The sequence below is a fragment of the Pantherophis guttatus genome, chromosome 4 (assembly GCF_059756535.1).
Source record: "Pantherophis guttatus breed Tessera chromosome 4, ASM5975653v1, whole genome shotgun sequence".
NCBI classification, from domain to species: domain Eukaryota; kingdom Metazoa; phylum Chordata; class Lepidosauria; order Squamata; family Colubridae; genus Pantherophis; species Pantherophis guttatus.
In genome coordinates, this window is record NC_142066.1 from 151,433,552 (window position 1) to 151,446,494 (window position 12,943).

At 37.1% G+C, this 12,943-nt stretch overlaps 1 protein-coding gene across 5 annotated transcripts in view; it reads left to right on the forward strand.

Moving 5' to 3' along the window:
• WDR86 (WD repeat domain 86) overlaps positions 1-12,010 on the forward strand; it is a 43,879-nt gene extending 31,869 nt beyond the window's left edge. For 3 of the 5 annotated variants that reach the window (XM_060683378.2, XM_060683383.2, XM_087893092.1), the window contains exons 6-7: positions 7,405-7,508; positions 8,606-9,611. In XM_060683378.2, the coding sequence (XP_060539361.1) occupies positions 7,405-7,508; positions 8,606-8,824 (323 nt within the window). In that variant the 3' untranslated portion in view covers positions 8,825-9,611. Of the gene's footprint in view, positions 1-7,404; positions 7,509-8,605 lie in introns of all 5 variants that reach the window. The other 2 variants (XM_087893094.1, XM_060683384.2) reach the window with 2 other exon arrangements.
• The last annotated feature ends 933 nt before the right edge of the window (positions 12,011-12,943 follow it).

A 12,943-nucleotide genomic window follows, 5' to 3' on the forward strand; every position in this document is an offset into this window, starting at 1 on the left:
CTGCTATCATGACACCCCTAGTCCTTCTCTTCGTTAGACTAGCTATACCCAGTTTCTGCCTCTAAATAGTTTGCACAGTGCATTTCAACTATTAGCATTTCAACCACTAAGAAGCGATTCGACAATCATTTGTCTAAAATGGTGAGGGCAGGGGTCCCCAACCCCTGGACTATGGCCCAATAATTGGCTGTGGCCTATTGGGAAATGGGCCGTGCAGAAACTCCATTTGTGCTCGTGAACATTCCTGTTGCTTGCGTGAAATCATTCCCTCTCCGGTGCTGCCGCCACTGCCATCAGTCCACAAAACCAGAAAGGTTGGGGACCACTGGTATAGTGGTCCCCAACCTCTCTGCTTGAGCAGAGAGTTGGACTACAAGACCTTCAAGGTCCCTTCCAAATCTGTTATTCTGTTAATTAACCATAGCAGATCTTCTTGGTGGCTGGGGGAATCTCATCATCACACTAACGAGATCAAAATTCGCCGTTTGGGGAATATCGAATCCCTACACATCTTCTCCAGGGAAGTGTCTGCTAAAACATTGCTACCCATCTCATTCTTTGTCATTGGCCAGTTTTTTCAACTGCAATTTCTGTGCAGCTTGATGCTCTTGGGAGAAACAATTGGCCAGATTTGGTGTTTTCACAACATTCCTAAGTGAGTCAGTCAGAACCAGCATTTTTCACCCTTAGCAAATTTTAAGATGTGTGGTACTTCTGCTGGCTGGGAAATTCTGAGAGTCGAAGTCCACATATCTTGAAATCTCCCTGTTCGGAAAACACTGGTTTAACCCTATAGAATATGGGATCATTTGGGGGATAAAGTTAGCTTAATGGACAATTACCTCCTTTAGGTTCTCACAAAACACCAATCTCTCTCATTAACCAGATTCAATATGATATAGAACTAGGGCTAAAAAATGACAAGGATTCAATTCCTGTCAAATTGCAAGAATTCAAAAGCTTGCAATTTGGGGCTTCTTAGATCTGCTTCTAAGGACTCAGAAATCAAACTTAGAATCCCAGTGTTTATGAGAATGCACTGTCTGTACCTTTATTTCATTAATTTAAAGCATTTGTACAACTACCCATTTCATATAATTAACTTTAGGGGCTTCCAATAAGGTTAAAGCTTTACCTGCACAGGTAAATACATACCTTTACTGGTATTCCTTGACTTACAACCACAATTAGAACCAGAATTTTTTTTGCTAAGCAAAGGTAGTAGTTAAATCAATCCCAGTTGATTTTACAACCTTTTTCGCCATGGTTGTTAAGCAAATCACTGCAATTGTTTTTTTTTTAATTGAAAAAGTTTTCAAATACAAATTTTCCCCCCTTTTTTCTTCCCCCCTCCTCCCTAACCCCCCCTCGCCACCCATCCCCCCCTGTGACTTCTTCACAACAAAAACCTAATTCATAACAGATTACATAATATTTTACTATCTCCTTACTCCTCCTCTATATACTGACCCTTACTTACAAAAAATATTATTATTGATATTGTTACTTTCCCCTTTTACCATACATTTCAAAAAAAGCTGTCTACTATAACATTGTATGATAACTTCTAATTTAGCATAATATTATTATAACTCCCAATTTAGCAATAATCTGCCCTTTTTCTCCTCCCCCAAACTTATATCTATGTATTATTACAACATTTCAAAACAACCTTCCACTTTAAGACTATATAATAAATCCTACTTTAACATTTATTCTTTGTGTATATTAATATAACATTTCAAAGCAGCCTTCCCCATAAATCCTAATTTAACGTTTATTCAACTCTATCCATTTCCTCCACTCCCCTAAATATATCACTTAAACATCCCTTTTCTTAAACTAATCAATCAGTAAACTAACATGTTTCCACCCACTTTCCTACAAAATTGCCATACACAACAATTCTTAATATCTTTAATCCACTACCCACTCTACTAAATATATATATATATATATATATATATATATATATATATATATATATATATATATATATATATATATATATATATATATATACACACACACACACACACACACACACACACACGTGTGTGTGTGTGTGTGTGTGTGTGTGTAAATATTCCGTTATTAAAAAAAAAAAAAGACAATGACTTTAAGTTTATAATCCATATAATATCTTCTTTGATGTCTTTCCACTAGATTGTTGAGTCCCTCATCCATAATTGGGTAACATAACATCCTGGTGCAACAGTTTGTTCAAAGTCTTCAGTCATCATCTGCCCCCATCAGTAATGAATATCCTCATATATGTATAAAAGTAAAAACAACCACCCGAGTGACATTATAATTATATTCCATATAGTTGTAATTGTGGCTTTCATCAGGATTATAAATTCCCATCATCCTAATGGGTAACAACCAGATCTTCTGCATGCCCCAGCGTAGCTCTCTTGCCTTGTAACTCAAAATAGTTATAATATATTTATCAATACAAGAAAGAAATCCAAAGTAGATAATTCAAATCCAACAGTTAAAGGCTCCTTTCACATCCCAAAATTACGGCATTGCAGAAGTCTGTCACTGTCCTCAGGATGATATTAACCAATACTTCGCCTCCAGTCCACTATCTTTTCACATATTCATTCATTTTTTTAAAATCACTGGCTTCACTGTTGCTTGATTTAGAAATTTCTGTTTTTGTGAGACCTATTTCTTTTTTTCTTTTCTTTTTGTGGGTTTAATTTCCATCCTGTTTTCCTTTCCACAAGTTGTATATCAACTGATCGGTTTTCATTCTGCTTTGTAAGTTGATCTTGTTGATTTTGTTTGTGTATCTCATATTTCTTTTTTGCCAATTGTATGTCAACTAATTGATTTCCATACTTGTCTTTGACTTGGTGAATCATCACGTTGAGGTCGGATGCCGCTTCTCTCATATTTGTAGATAATCCAGCTGGGGTATCTAAAGAATCCAAAAGCAATTTGTCTACCGCAACCTCTGTAATTCGATGTTTTCCCTTTATTTCCAACTCCTTCTGCTTATCCTGTATTGTGCCTAAAGATGTTAAGTTCATTTTCAAAATTTTTTGATAAAATTCTTCCGCTTTTTCAACAGTATCTAGTTGGTATCTTTCTCCTTGATATCTCAATATTATACCAACTGGAGCATCCCACCTAAATAAGATATTTCTGTTTTTTAACTCAGTCACCAGAAAACCAAATTTCTTCCTTTCCATTAACATCTTCGGGGGGAGCTCTTTGTAAATCCATATCTTTCTTCCATACAATTGCAAAGTAGAATTGAAGGAATTTTGCACAATATTATTCCTAATTTCTTTATCTGTAAAATAAATCACCACATCTCTAGGCAATTGCCTTTGCTTTGCAATCCAGGAGTTTATTCTGTAAACTCTGTCAATCCTACAAAACACTTCCTCAGGTTGAACCTTTAAAATCCCAGCCAGAATATCAGAAGATATTTTCCTTAAATCATCTCTGTTATTTTCCTGCAAACCTCTCAGTCTGATCGCATATTCTGTAAAATTGTATTGCATCATTAGAACCTCTCTTTCAATCCGTTGTTGTAAATTTTCTGCATTACAAGTCTTTTGTTCAACCTCCATTTTAGGTTTTTCTTCTGAGCTATTGTCTTGAATGTTTGTCAAATCATTTTCAATTTTTTGTATTTTATTGTCCAAATTGTCCTCAATTTCTTCCACTTTAGACTCTAATAAGTTAGTATTTTCATTCAACTTAATCATAAATTCTGCAAAGCCATTAGCCATTTTTATAATCTTTCGATCCAGAATATCAAGTTTTAATTGCACTAATTCTTTAATTTCCTGCTTAAATTTTTCAAAGTTCTGATTCACAATCTCATCCCTTCTTACAATCTCCTCCAAAAGAAATTCAATTATATTAAAATCAGTTTTCTGAGACTGGAGCTTTAAAATTTGTTCACGTAATTTATTAAGGGGGGAATCCCCCCCCCATTGCTTGTTTGTCCGGCTTTAATGCCATATTTCAACGCAGAGAAACTATTTTTAAAAAAAGAGAGAAGAGAGGCAACAGAGAAAAAAAAACCTTCTTTCCAACCAAGATTAATATCAGATCTCCAGGAAGAGAAAAACACAAAAGTAGAGCTTTATTTTCAAGTGTAGCCAAAAGTATTTATTCCGCTACTTTGTATCTCAATAGGAAACGGAAGGATTCTCCCTATCCGCCCCTTCTCAAGCCTCGGCAATCGCCCTTTTTAAAGATTCTTTTTTCCTTTTCCTTTACCTTCTTCAATAATTGTTATAAAATAAGTGAGATACTTGCGATTCAGGGTTACAGGTCCAGCTCATATCCCTTCAAATGTAGCCAGGAGCATTTATTCTGCTACTTTGTGACTTAATAAGAAACGGAAGGACTTTCTCTTTTCAGCTTCCCTGCTCCAGTTTCGGCAATCGCCATTTTAAAAGATCTTTTTTACTTTGTTGAATATCCTTTGCGAAATAAGTATTAATACTTGCAATTTAGGGTCACAGGTCCAGATCCTGATCTCATCATCTTTAATTAATCTGTTAAATATCTTAAAAAGCTTGTCTTCGTAGCCTTGCTCTGCAAGAAGGCAGAGGTCTCCCAACGCCCGGAGCGAACGGCGAGTGCTATAGGGAGCTTCCTCCGCTCTCCCCCAAGAGTAAAAAAAAACTCTGGGGGCTACGGAGAGCTCTACCTACACTCACCTGCTCTATCCCACATTTCCTCCTGGAAATGGGGTTTTTCGAGCCGCCTTTGCGCTGTACAGGCGGCTCTTTACAGGCGAAGGGGCTGGCGGTCCCAAGGGACCGTCTGGTGGCTACGAAGAGCAAACCAGAAGCCGCTGCTGCAATTGTTATGAATCATGCAGTCGCTAAGTGAAGCTGGCTTCCCATATTGATTTTACCACCCAGAAGCCAGCTGGGAAGGTTACATGACACCTGGATGCTGTAACCATCATTAATACACCCTAATTTTGGTTATGGGGAATGGTGTGACAATCTTAAGTATGAGGACCAGTTGTAAATCAGTTTTTGCAGTGCCCCTGTGACTTCAAATAGTCATTAATTGGATGGGTGTAAATCAAGAGCTACCTGCACACTGACGATGAAGTGCATCTTAAAAAGAAATCTTTAGCCATCTACTTAGTGAAAGAAATAAAGCCTGGGCCAAACTTTTGAGTGGCTTCATTACAGCAGTCTATAAATGGCCTTGGAGGCATTCAGAAAGGATGACTCAGTTACCCCACCCAGATTAGATGATGGAAATAAATTCAAGGTTTATTATTGATATCAGCGTTGGAACAGTATGGTAGCTGTAAAATTTTGTTTCCAATCTTATAAGTTTTTAAGTTGCTTTTTGGCTTTTGGGATGCCTGGCTTTTAAGGATAACATCTGTCTGTTGGATTTCACAAACAAACCTGGAGTAATTTTCAGTAGTAATAATAATAATAACAACCTTTATTGTCATTGTACATCATGTATACAACAAAATTGGTTAGTATTTCTAGTAGGATATCTTTCAGATGGAATTGGAGTGGGTGGGGGGAAAAGCTATCACATTCCATACAAAAATGCTCTTTTTGGAAGACATTAGGTTGAAAAATGAATTGCCCTATTCTTTAAAACAACTAACTTTGTAATCAGGAAATACCAGATTTAACTGGTGAATATTAATGGTGAATAATATTATTTTAGAGGTGGGAGGAGTTATTTGGGCACATTAATGTTAAGAAATTAAATCTTGAGTAACTCAGGGCATAAATACTTGACAGAGATTTGTTACTTACTATTAAAAAGTCCTTTAATTGTTAATTCCTCATCAATAAATAGCAAAAATTAAACCGCAAGATTCATCTGGTAAAATAGTCCACCCGATATTGCTAATGAGGTTCTATTAGTAAAGCATTTCAAGAGTAACTTGATATTCCTAATAGATTGCAATTGATTGCAATAACTTGATGTTCCAAATAAATATTCAGTTAAATTAGCTTCCCTGAATGAATGTTTTGGTTGGTTATTAATAAGTTAAATGCAACAGAAGAGTTGCCTTGAAGTTAAAATACAGATTTTCTCTGTCTCCATCTATCACTCTATTGATATAAAGGAAATTCTATTGTTTTCTGTGGCAAAAATTACTAATTCCTGTTTTCTTCTTATTAAATTGTTTCTATATAATGAATTTATATAGACATTTAACACCATCATTATTGGAGTTTTCATGTTAGCAATAAAATAAAAAGTCACTTTACATACTAATTCCAGCATATGGTTAATTAGTCTTGTATATCACATTGAGTTACTGTAATTACAATTAATGGCAATTTCCTTGATTATAGTTTCAGTTCGTAGTACGGTATTGTAAATCAGAGTATAGTAACTAAGCATGGTTGTCTGAAAAAAAACAAGCACATTTCTAATACAGGTAGTCCTTGACCTACAAGCAGTTGCTTAGCAACCATTCAAGTTATGACAGACCCTGAAAAAGCTACTTTTGACCTGTATTCAAAGTGGGACATCAGTCCCCCCCTTTTGCTTAATGACTACTACAAACATTGGTAAAATCAGGCACATTCATGTGGTTACCTGCTTTACAACTGTCACATCTTATGACTAAAATTACAGGCTCAATCACAGTTGTAAGTTGAGGTAGTACTACAACTTCCAGGAGTAAAAATATAGTCAGCCAAGTACAAACTCTTTAAAGGATGAAAATCAACTAAAATTAAAACAGAACTCATTCCCCCCTCCCCCCAAAAAATGGATTTAGAATTCAAGTGTGTTCCTCATAGCCTATTTCAGAGGATTAGTTCAACAACAAAAGAACCCTATATATTCTCATATATATTGTTTATAGGGAGTTATATTTTGCCCTGTTCACATTATAGATTTGAGTTTAGGTAATCCAAAAAAATTAATATTTCATCCATTTCGTTCTCTACTTTTGTTTCACCAGCTCATTTGCTTCATACTTTGATTTGTCCCTAACCTTGATCTTTGGTAGAGCTATATATTATATTTACAACATTGTTTCCCTTATTTATTTGCCATTTTACTGTAGTAGGCTGATAGCAATAACAATAGCAATAGCACCTAGACTTATATACCGCTTCAGAGTGTTTTTGCAGCTCTCTCTAAGCGGTTTACAGAGTCAGCACATTGCCCCCAACAATCTGGGTCCTCATTTTACCAACCTCAGAAGAATGAAAAGCTGAGTCAATCTTCAACTGGTAAGAATCGAACTGCTGGCAGTCAGCAGAATTAGCCTGCAGTACTGCGTTTTAGCCACTGCACCACCACAGCTATTCTCTGATCCTTTGGGACTATAATGTAATCATAATGGGATACAAATATTCTAAGAAATGCATAATGTAAGATAATCTGAATAAGCCTCCCACCCTTATTCTTTCTCATCAGTGTTTACTGGAAGTGGTGATGCTTGTGCACGAGCTTTTAATACAAAGACTGGCATTCTGCAAAGAGTGTTTCGCGGCCATAAATTGGTTATTAACTGCATCCAGGTAAGCTGTCAACATTTCAAATTCTCTGATTTTACTATGGATGAATCAGTTCATGTATTTGAAATATTCCGCATATTCTGAAATATTCGGTCCGAAATATTCATAAGGCCATTTCATTTTAGATACTCATAAAGATTGCCCTTTCACCAATAATGTTTATTACAAAACAATGTATCAATAGAAGAGAATATTTGTAGTTTAGGATTAACCTGTGGAGCCTTTGGTGCCCTCGGAGCTTGGTGTTTTTCTTGCAGACATTTCATTACCCAACTAGGTAACATTATCAGTGTGAGAAGAAAGAGAGGTTTGCTCACTGAAGGGGAAAATTACCTATACCTAAAGAGAGCAAACCCCTTTCTCAGCAATGATGATGTTACCTAGTTGGGTATCTGCAAGAAAACCATCAAGCTCAGAGAGCACCAAGGATCCTGCAGTATTATTTATTAATTCTTATTTGTTTGTTTGTTTGTTTGTTTGTTTGTTTATTTATTTATTTATTTATTTATTTATTTATTTATTTATTTATTTATTTATTTATTTATTTATTAGTTTGATTTATATGCTGCCCTTCTCCGGAGACTCAGGGCGGCTTACAATGCATTAAGCAATAGCCTTCATACTTTTATGTATATACCTGCTTAGCAGGGCTTTCGGGCCCCCCCAAGCAGTGTTCTTTTTTATACAAAGTCAGCTTATTGCCCTCCACAATCCGAGTCCTCATTTTACTTACCTCGAAAGGATGGAAGGCTGAGTCAACCTTGAGCCTGGTGAGATTTGAACTTGCAGTAATTGCAGGCAGCTGGCAACTAAGTGCTAGCTTCCCTTGCTTTTACTTTTTTATTTTGTTTAATAACTCCTTTTTTTTTTTAAATGCTAAGGAAATACGATCACTCATACTTTAGTTCCTTCTTTTGCATGAGGAATTGGATGAGTTTAGATTTCTCTTGGGTTACACGTATTGATAGAAACTGGATTGAACCACGTTTCCACATAATCCCCTCTGCTTTGAAAGCAATAAAGTCTAGCTCTGTCTTTGCTTCCGTCTCGTGTTGTGACTGTCGATGCTAAGCAGTCTAAGTATGGCCCTGTTGTTCCAGATTCACAATGAATTATTGTACACAGCTTCCCACGATGGCACGCTGAGGATCTGGGACATCCGGCAGATTTGTAAACGGAACAAGCGTCGTTTGAAGGAACGGTCTATCCAAGGTAGACATTTCCACAAGGGAAGCTTGCCTCGTCTTTTCAACAACAAAGTGGGTTGTGTGCTTCATCAGGAAAATGGAGGACCACGGGAAACAATGGAACTTGAGTGAAAACTGGAGGAGATGAGTAGCAAGCCAGGAAAACTCATGATCAAAGACTGGAGCTCAACCTTACCAAACCTCATTTTACTTTGTGCCTGGCTGGCACTGCCAAGCATCTACCTAGGGGTTATGTTTCACATGAAGAAACAGACTAAAATATGACAGACAAGAGTGTAACAGACTAGTGTATGAGCCTCCCTGATACGACGTAAATTTCTACCTTGATGCTAATGGAAAATGAGCTGGAACAATGCTTGCTCACATTCTTGAATCCAATACATCTCCAGTGTTACGAAGGAGGCCAACATTGTTGAACTGTGGTGCTGCTTCTTGACTGGTGGATCATAGGATGGATGGTGCCCAGACATTGTTCATATTGTGTGGTCCAGGGCTTGGGAACTGAATTCCAAACAACCAATGCTATTGGAAGGGACAAGAGAAAGATATTTTTAAGAAACAGGTATGCAGAACTTATCAAATTGGATGGAGGGAACATCTAAAGATACATCCAGAAACACATGAGAAAAGAATAGCTGCTTTACATGGGAATTGGTATCGGTGCCATTTTTACAGATTGTTGAGGCCAAGTTGGAATCCAGCTGAACATGTTTTATATTTGAGAAAACCATCTTCCCCTCCCACTTCAAAACAATTATGGTGTATCCTGAACTTGACTAATTAGTAATCAGCATAAATCTATTTTGGATCGACAGGGCATTCTGTCAGCGCTCTGTGCCAGTGTTTCTCAACCTTGGCAATGTTAAGAGGTCTGGACTTCAACTCCCAGAATTCCCCAGGCTGCTGAGCTGAACTGGCCTGGGGAATTCTGGGAGTTGAAGTCCAGACCTCTTAACATTGCCAAGGTTGAGAAACACTGCTCTGCACTTCCAACCATTATTCCATTCTGTCCAGTTTTCACCAATATTTAAAAACATCACAACCATGTATCATACATTCCTTATCTCCATTGCTTTCCCAATTATTTTAAAGATATGATTCTCCACTGAGAATTCCACAGAAGGCTAGAGGAAGCTTAAACAATTGTGCAGCACAACACTTGTGTGATGGCTGCTTAAATTTATATTTTCATTGCCCTGGAATTGCTTGCTGCCACTTTCAAATGCTAGTCATGAGAAATGCATAAAGGAATTTTGAGTTTGTCAACATTATTGGCCAGACAAAACATTTGATAAAGAAATAACTTAGCTCTTCGAACAATTATTGTAAATAATAAACTTTCCCAGGGTAACCTGCCCAACAAAAGCAGTTTTTGAGCTGGCAACTGGCAGGCTAGACTTACAGACAGTCCTCGACTTATGACCACAAATGAGATCAGAATTTCCAGTGCTAAGCAAGGGGATTATTAAATGAGTTGCAACCAATTTCACAACCTTTTTTTTTTTGCCATGGTTGTTTAGCAAATCACTGCATTTGTTAGGTGAATGATGCAGTTATTAAATGAATATGGCTTCCTGCTTCCCCTCCCCCCCCAACTGCCTTTGCTTGTCAGAAGTTGGCTGAGAAGATCAAAAATGGACATCGCATGACCCAAGAAACTGCAACTGTCATAAATACATACCGATTACCAAGCAGCCAAATTCTGATCATAAATTTTGGGGATACTGCGACAGTCCTGAGGACTGATTTTAAGTTCCTTTTTTTCAGTGCTATTGTAAGTCATTAAATGAATGGTTATAAATCGAGGATTTTCTGTAATCTTCTCTCCCTCTAAATTGGCTTGAATACCCAAGATGTCTTTAAAGCATTCTGTGGGGGTTATAAAAAAAAATATGTTTTTGATATTTGAAACACCAAGAAAGAATCAATTTCCACATGTTGTAAGAAACTCACAAAAACTACAAACTACTCTTTTTCTTAAAAAAAAAAAAGGATTAAATTTAGACAGTTCAGCTTGGAAACGTTTTCCACAGGCCATTGTTCCAAATGTGAAATAAGATTTTGAGATGTTTCTAAAAGCAAATCCACTCATCTCCTCTATCAACTGCTTAGTTCAGGTGCACCTATCCGGCAGCAAAGCAAAATAGTTTGAAGGCATCAGAGTATCAAGGGATATCAAGCACCAGCCCATTGTGTCATACACATCAAGGACTCTCTGTAGATGCTATTCATTGACCCTGCCTTGTAGTTTTCAGTTTTTGTTTTTATAGAGACTAGATCCAAAGGAACCTTCAGTTCTGATGCAAGCTTTTCTTCTGAGGAAGATGTGCTTGTATTCTAGAGCACAGTCTCCAACTTTATTGGCTGAGGAATTCTGGGAGTTGAAGTCCACAAGTCTTAAAGTTGCCAAGGTTGGAGACCCCTGTTCTAGAAAAGAATTCCTGGCTGGGGAATCCTGGAAATTGAAATTCATGCCTCTTAAAATTAAGTAGGTTGAGAAATATTGTTTTAGATTCCATTGGTTAGATTACAATCAACAGCTTCCCTTCGGAAGTTGGAAGTTGTGGGAGTTTCATCACTTGAGACTTTCAAGAAAAGATTGGACTGACATTTGTCAGAAATGGTGTAGGTAGGGTCTCCTTCTTGAGCAGGGGGTTGGGCTAGATGACCTATAAAGTCCCTTTCAACTCTTGTTAATCTGTTAAATCTGATTAGAAGATGTAAAGGTTGGGGGCAATTATTGGGAGAAGAAACATTTGAACTAATTGCCACAGGACTGAAAGCAGAGTCTTCTCATGAGTCTTCGTCATGAGACGAAGTCTTTCAGAAGTGAAGGTGACATGAGTTGGATTGTCTAAAGAGATCCTTTCTTGAGCTATAAATCCTTGCAGGAATGTATTCCAGAATTCAAAATGAACTAATGTGGCTCTCTCTTGATTTTGAGGTAGAGAATGGAAGTTGAACAACAGCTCTGAGGAACAATTCATTTCTCAGAAGAGAAAGAGAGAAGAATTTTGGAATACTTCAAATTTCCTGGTTGACTGAGTTTTTTGTTTGTTTTTATCTGGGAATGAAACTTATCCTAGTTTTTCTCTCTTCCTGGTATTGGTTTAGATAACCACTGAGCCATAAGTATATTATAGTTATTGTGGATTTTGTTTTAGCTGAATCAAATATTTTTAATCATTTGTGTACTTTGGGGGTGGGTTCCTTGTTAGATACTGTAATCCTATCACTGTCCATGGAGAGGCGGGGAGGATAAAAAAAATTGGAAAATAAATATTCTTTTAAAGAGAACATGGAGTTTTTTAGTTTGGACTGATTTTGGTCACAGCAAATGCGAAAGAAGAAGCATCTTTTGGGTCCCAATTACGTTACTGAAACTGAAAAAAATATAATAAGTTGTTGCTAATTGATAATCTTTTATCTCCAGCCAGCAAAGCATCTTCTCAGGGGGACAGTTCAAATATATGGTGTTGGTAGCCCAAGGTTGGGAGAAGAGAAATGACAATTTTTGTCATTCTTCATCAAGAAGAAGAAGGAGGAGGAAGAGGAGGAGGGGAGGGGGAGGAGGAGGAGAGAAAAAAAGAGGAGGAATATGAAGGGGAAAGAGGAGGAGGAGGAATATAAAGGAGGAGGAGGGAAGAAGAATCTCAATGACCATCAATGAATAGCAATCCCAACTTGTCTTCCCATTGCTATAATATTAGCATTCCATATAGTTGTGTCTATGCCAAGGGTGGAGACCTTGACATGGAATACTACCTACTAAAGTTCTACTACTAACGTCCAGCAACTTTAGGACGGTCACCTATTTCCAAACTGCATCTTACAGTATTATATGCTTGTCCGTCTTCAAAACTTGGAAATTAATGAATCTTGCTTGCTAGCTGATGAAAAGGAACTGAGAAAGAATACCTTTCAATACCTTTGACGCAATAACTAGCATAACTGCACAACTTTTCTTCTTCCTTCCTAAGGTTGCTTAGATGGTAAAGGGGAACATTTTTGGGGTTTCCAGATCTTGCTAAATCACAAATGATCTCAATTAATACCTGCAAGTGTCAAAGCTTTCTTGATTCGTCAAGATGGCATCCAAATGTAAATAATTGCCAAAATTCTTGTGAGATTTCAGCAGCCTTCTTGAAAATCATATGAGAGCTAAAGGGTGAGATGACTTCAAACAGAAGATTTGAAAGATGTCTCAAGAAGTGGGGTAATTTTAAATGA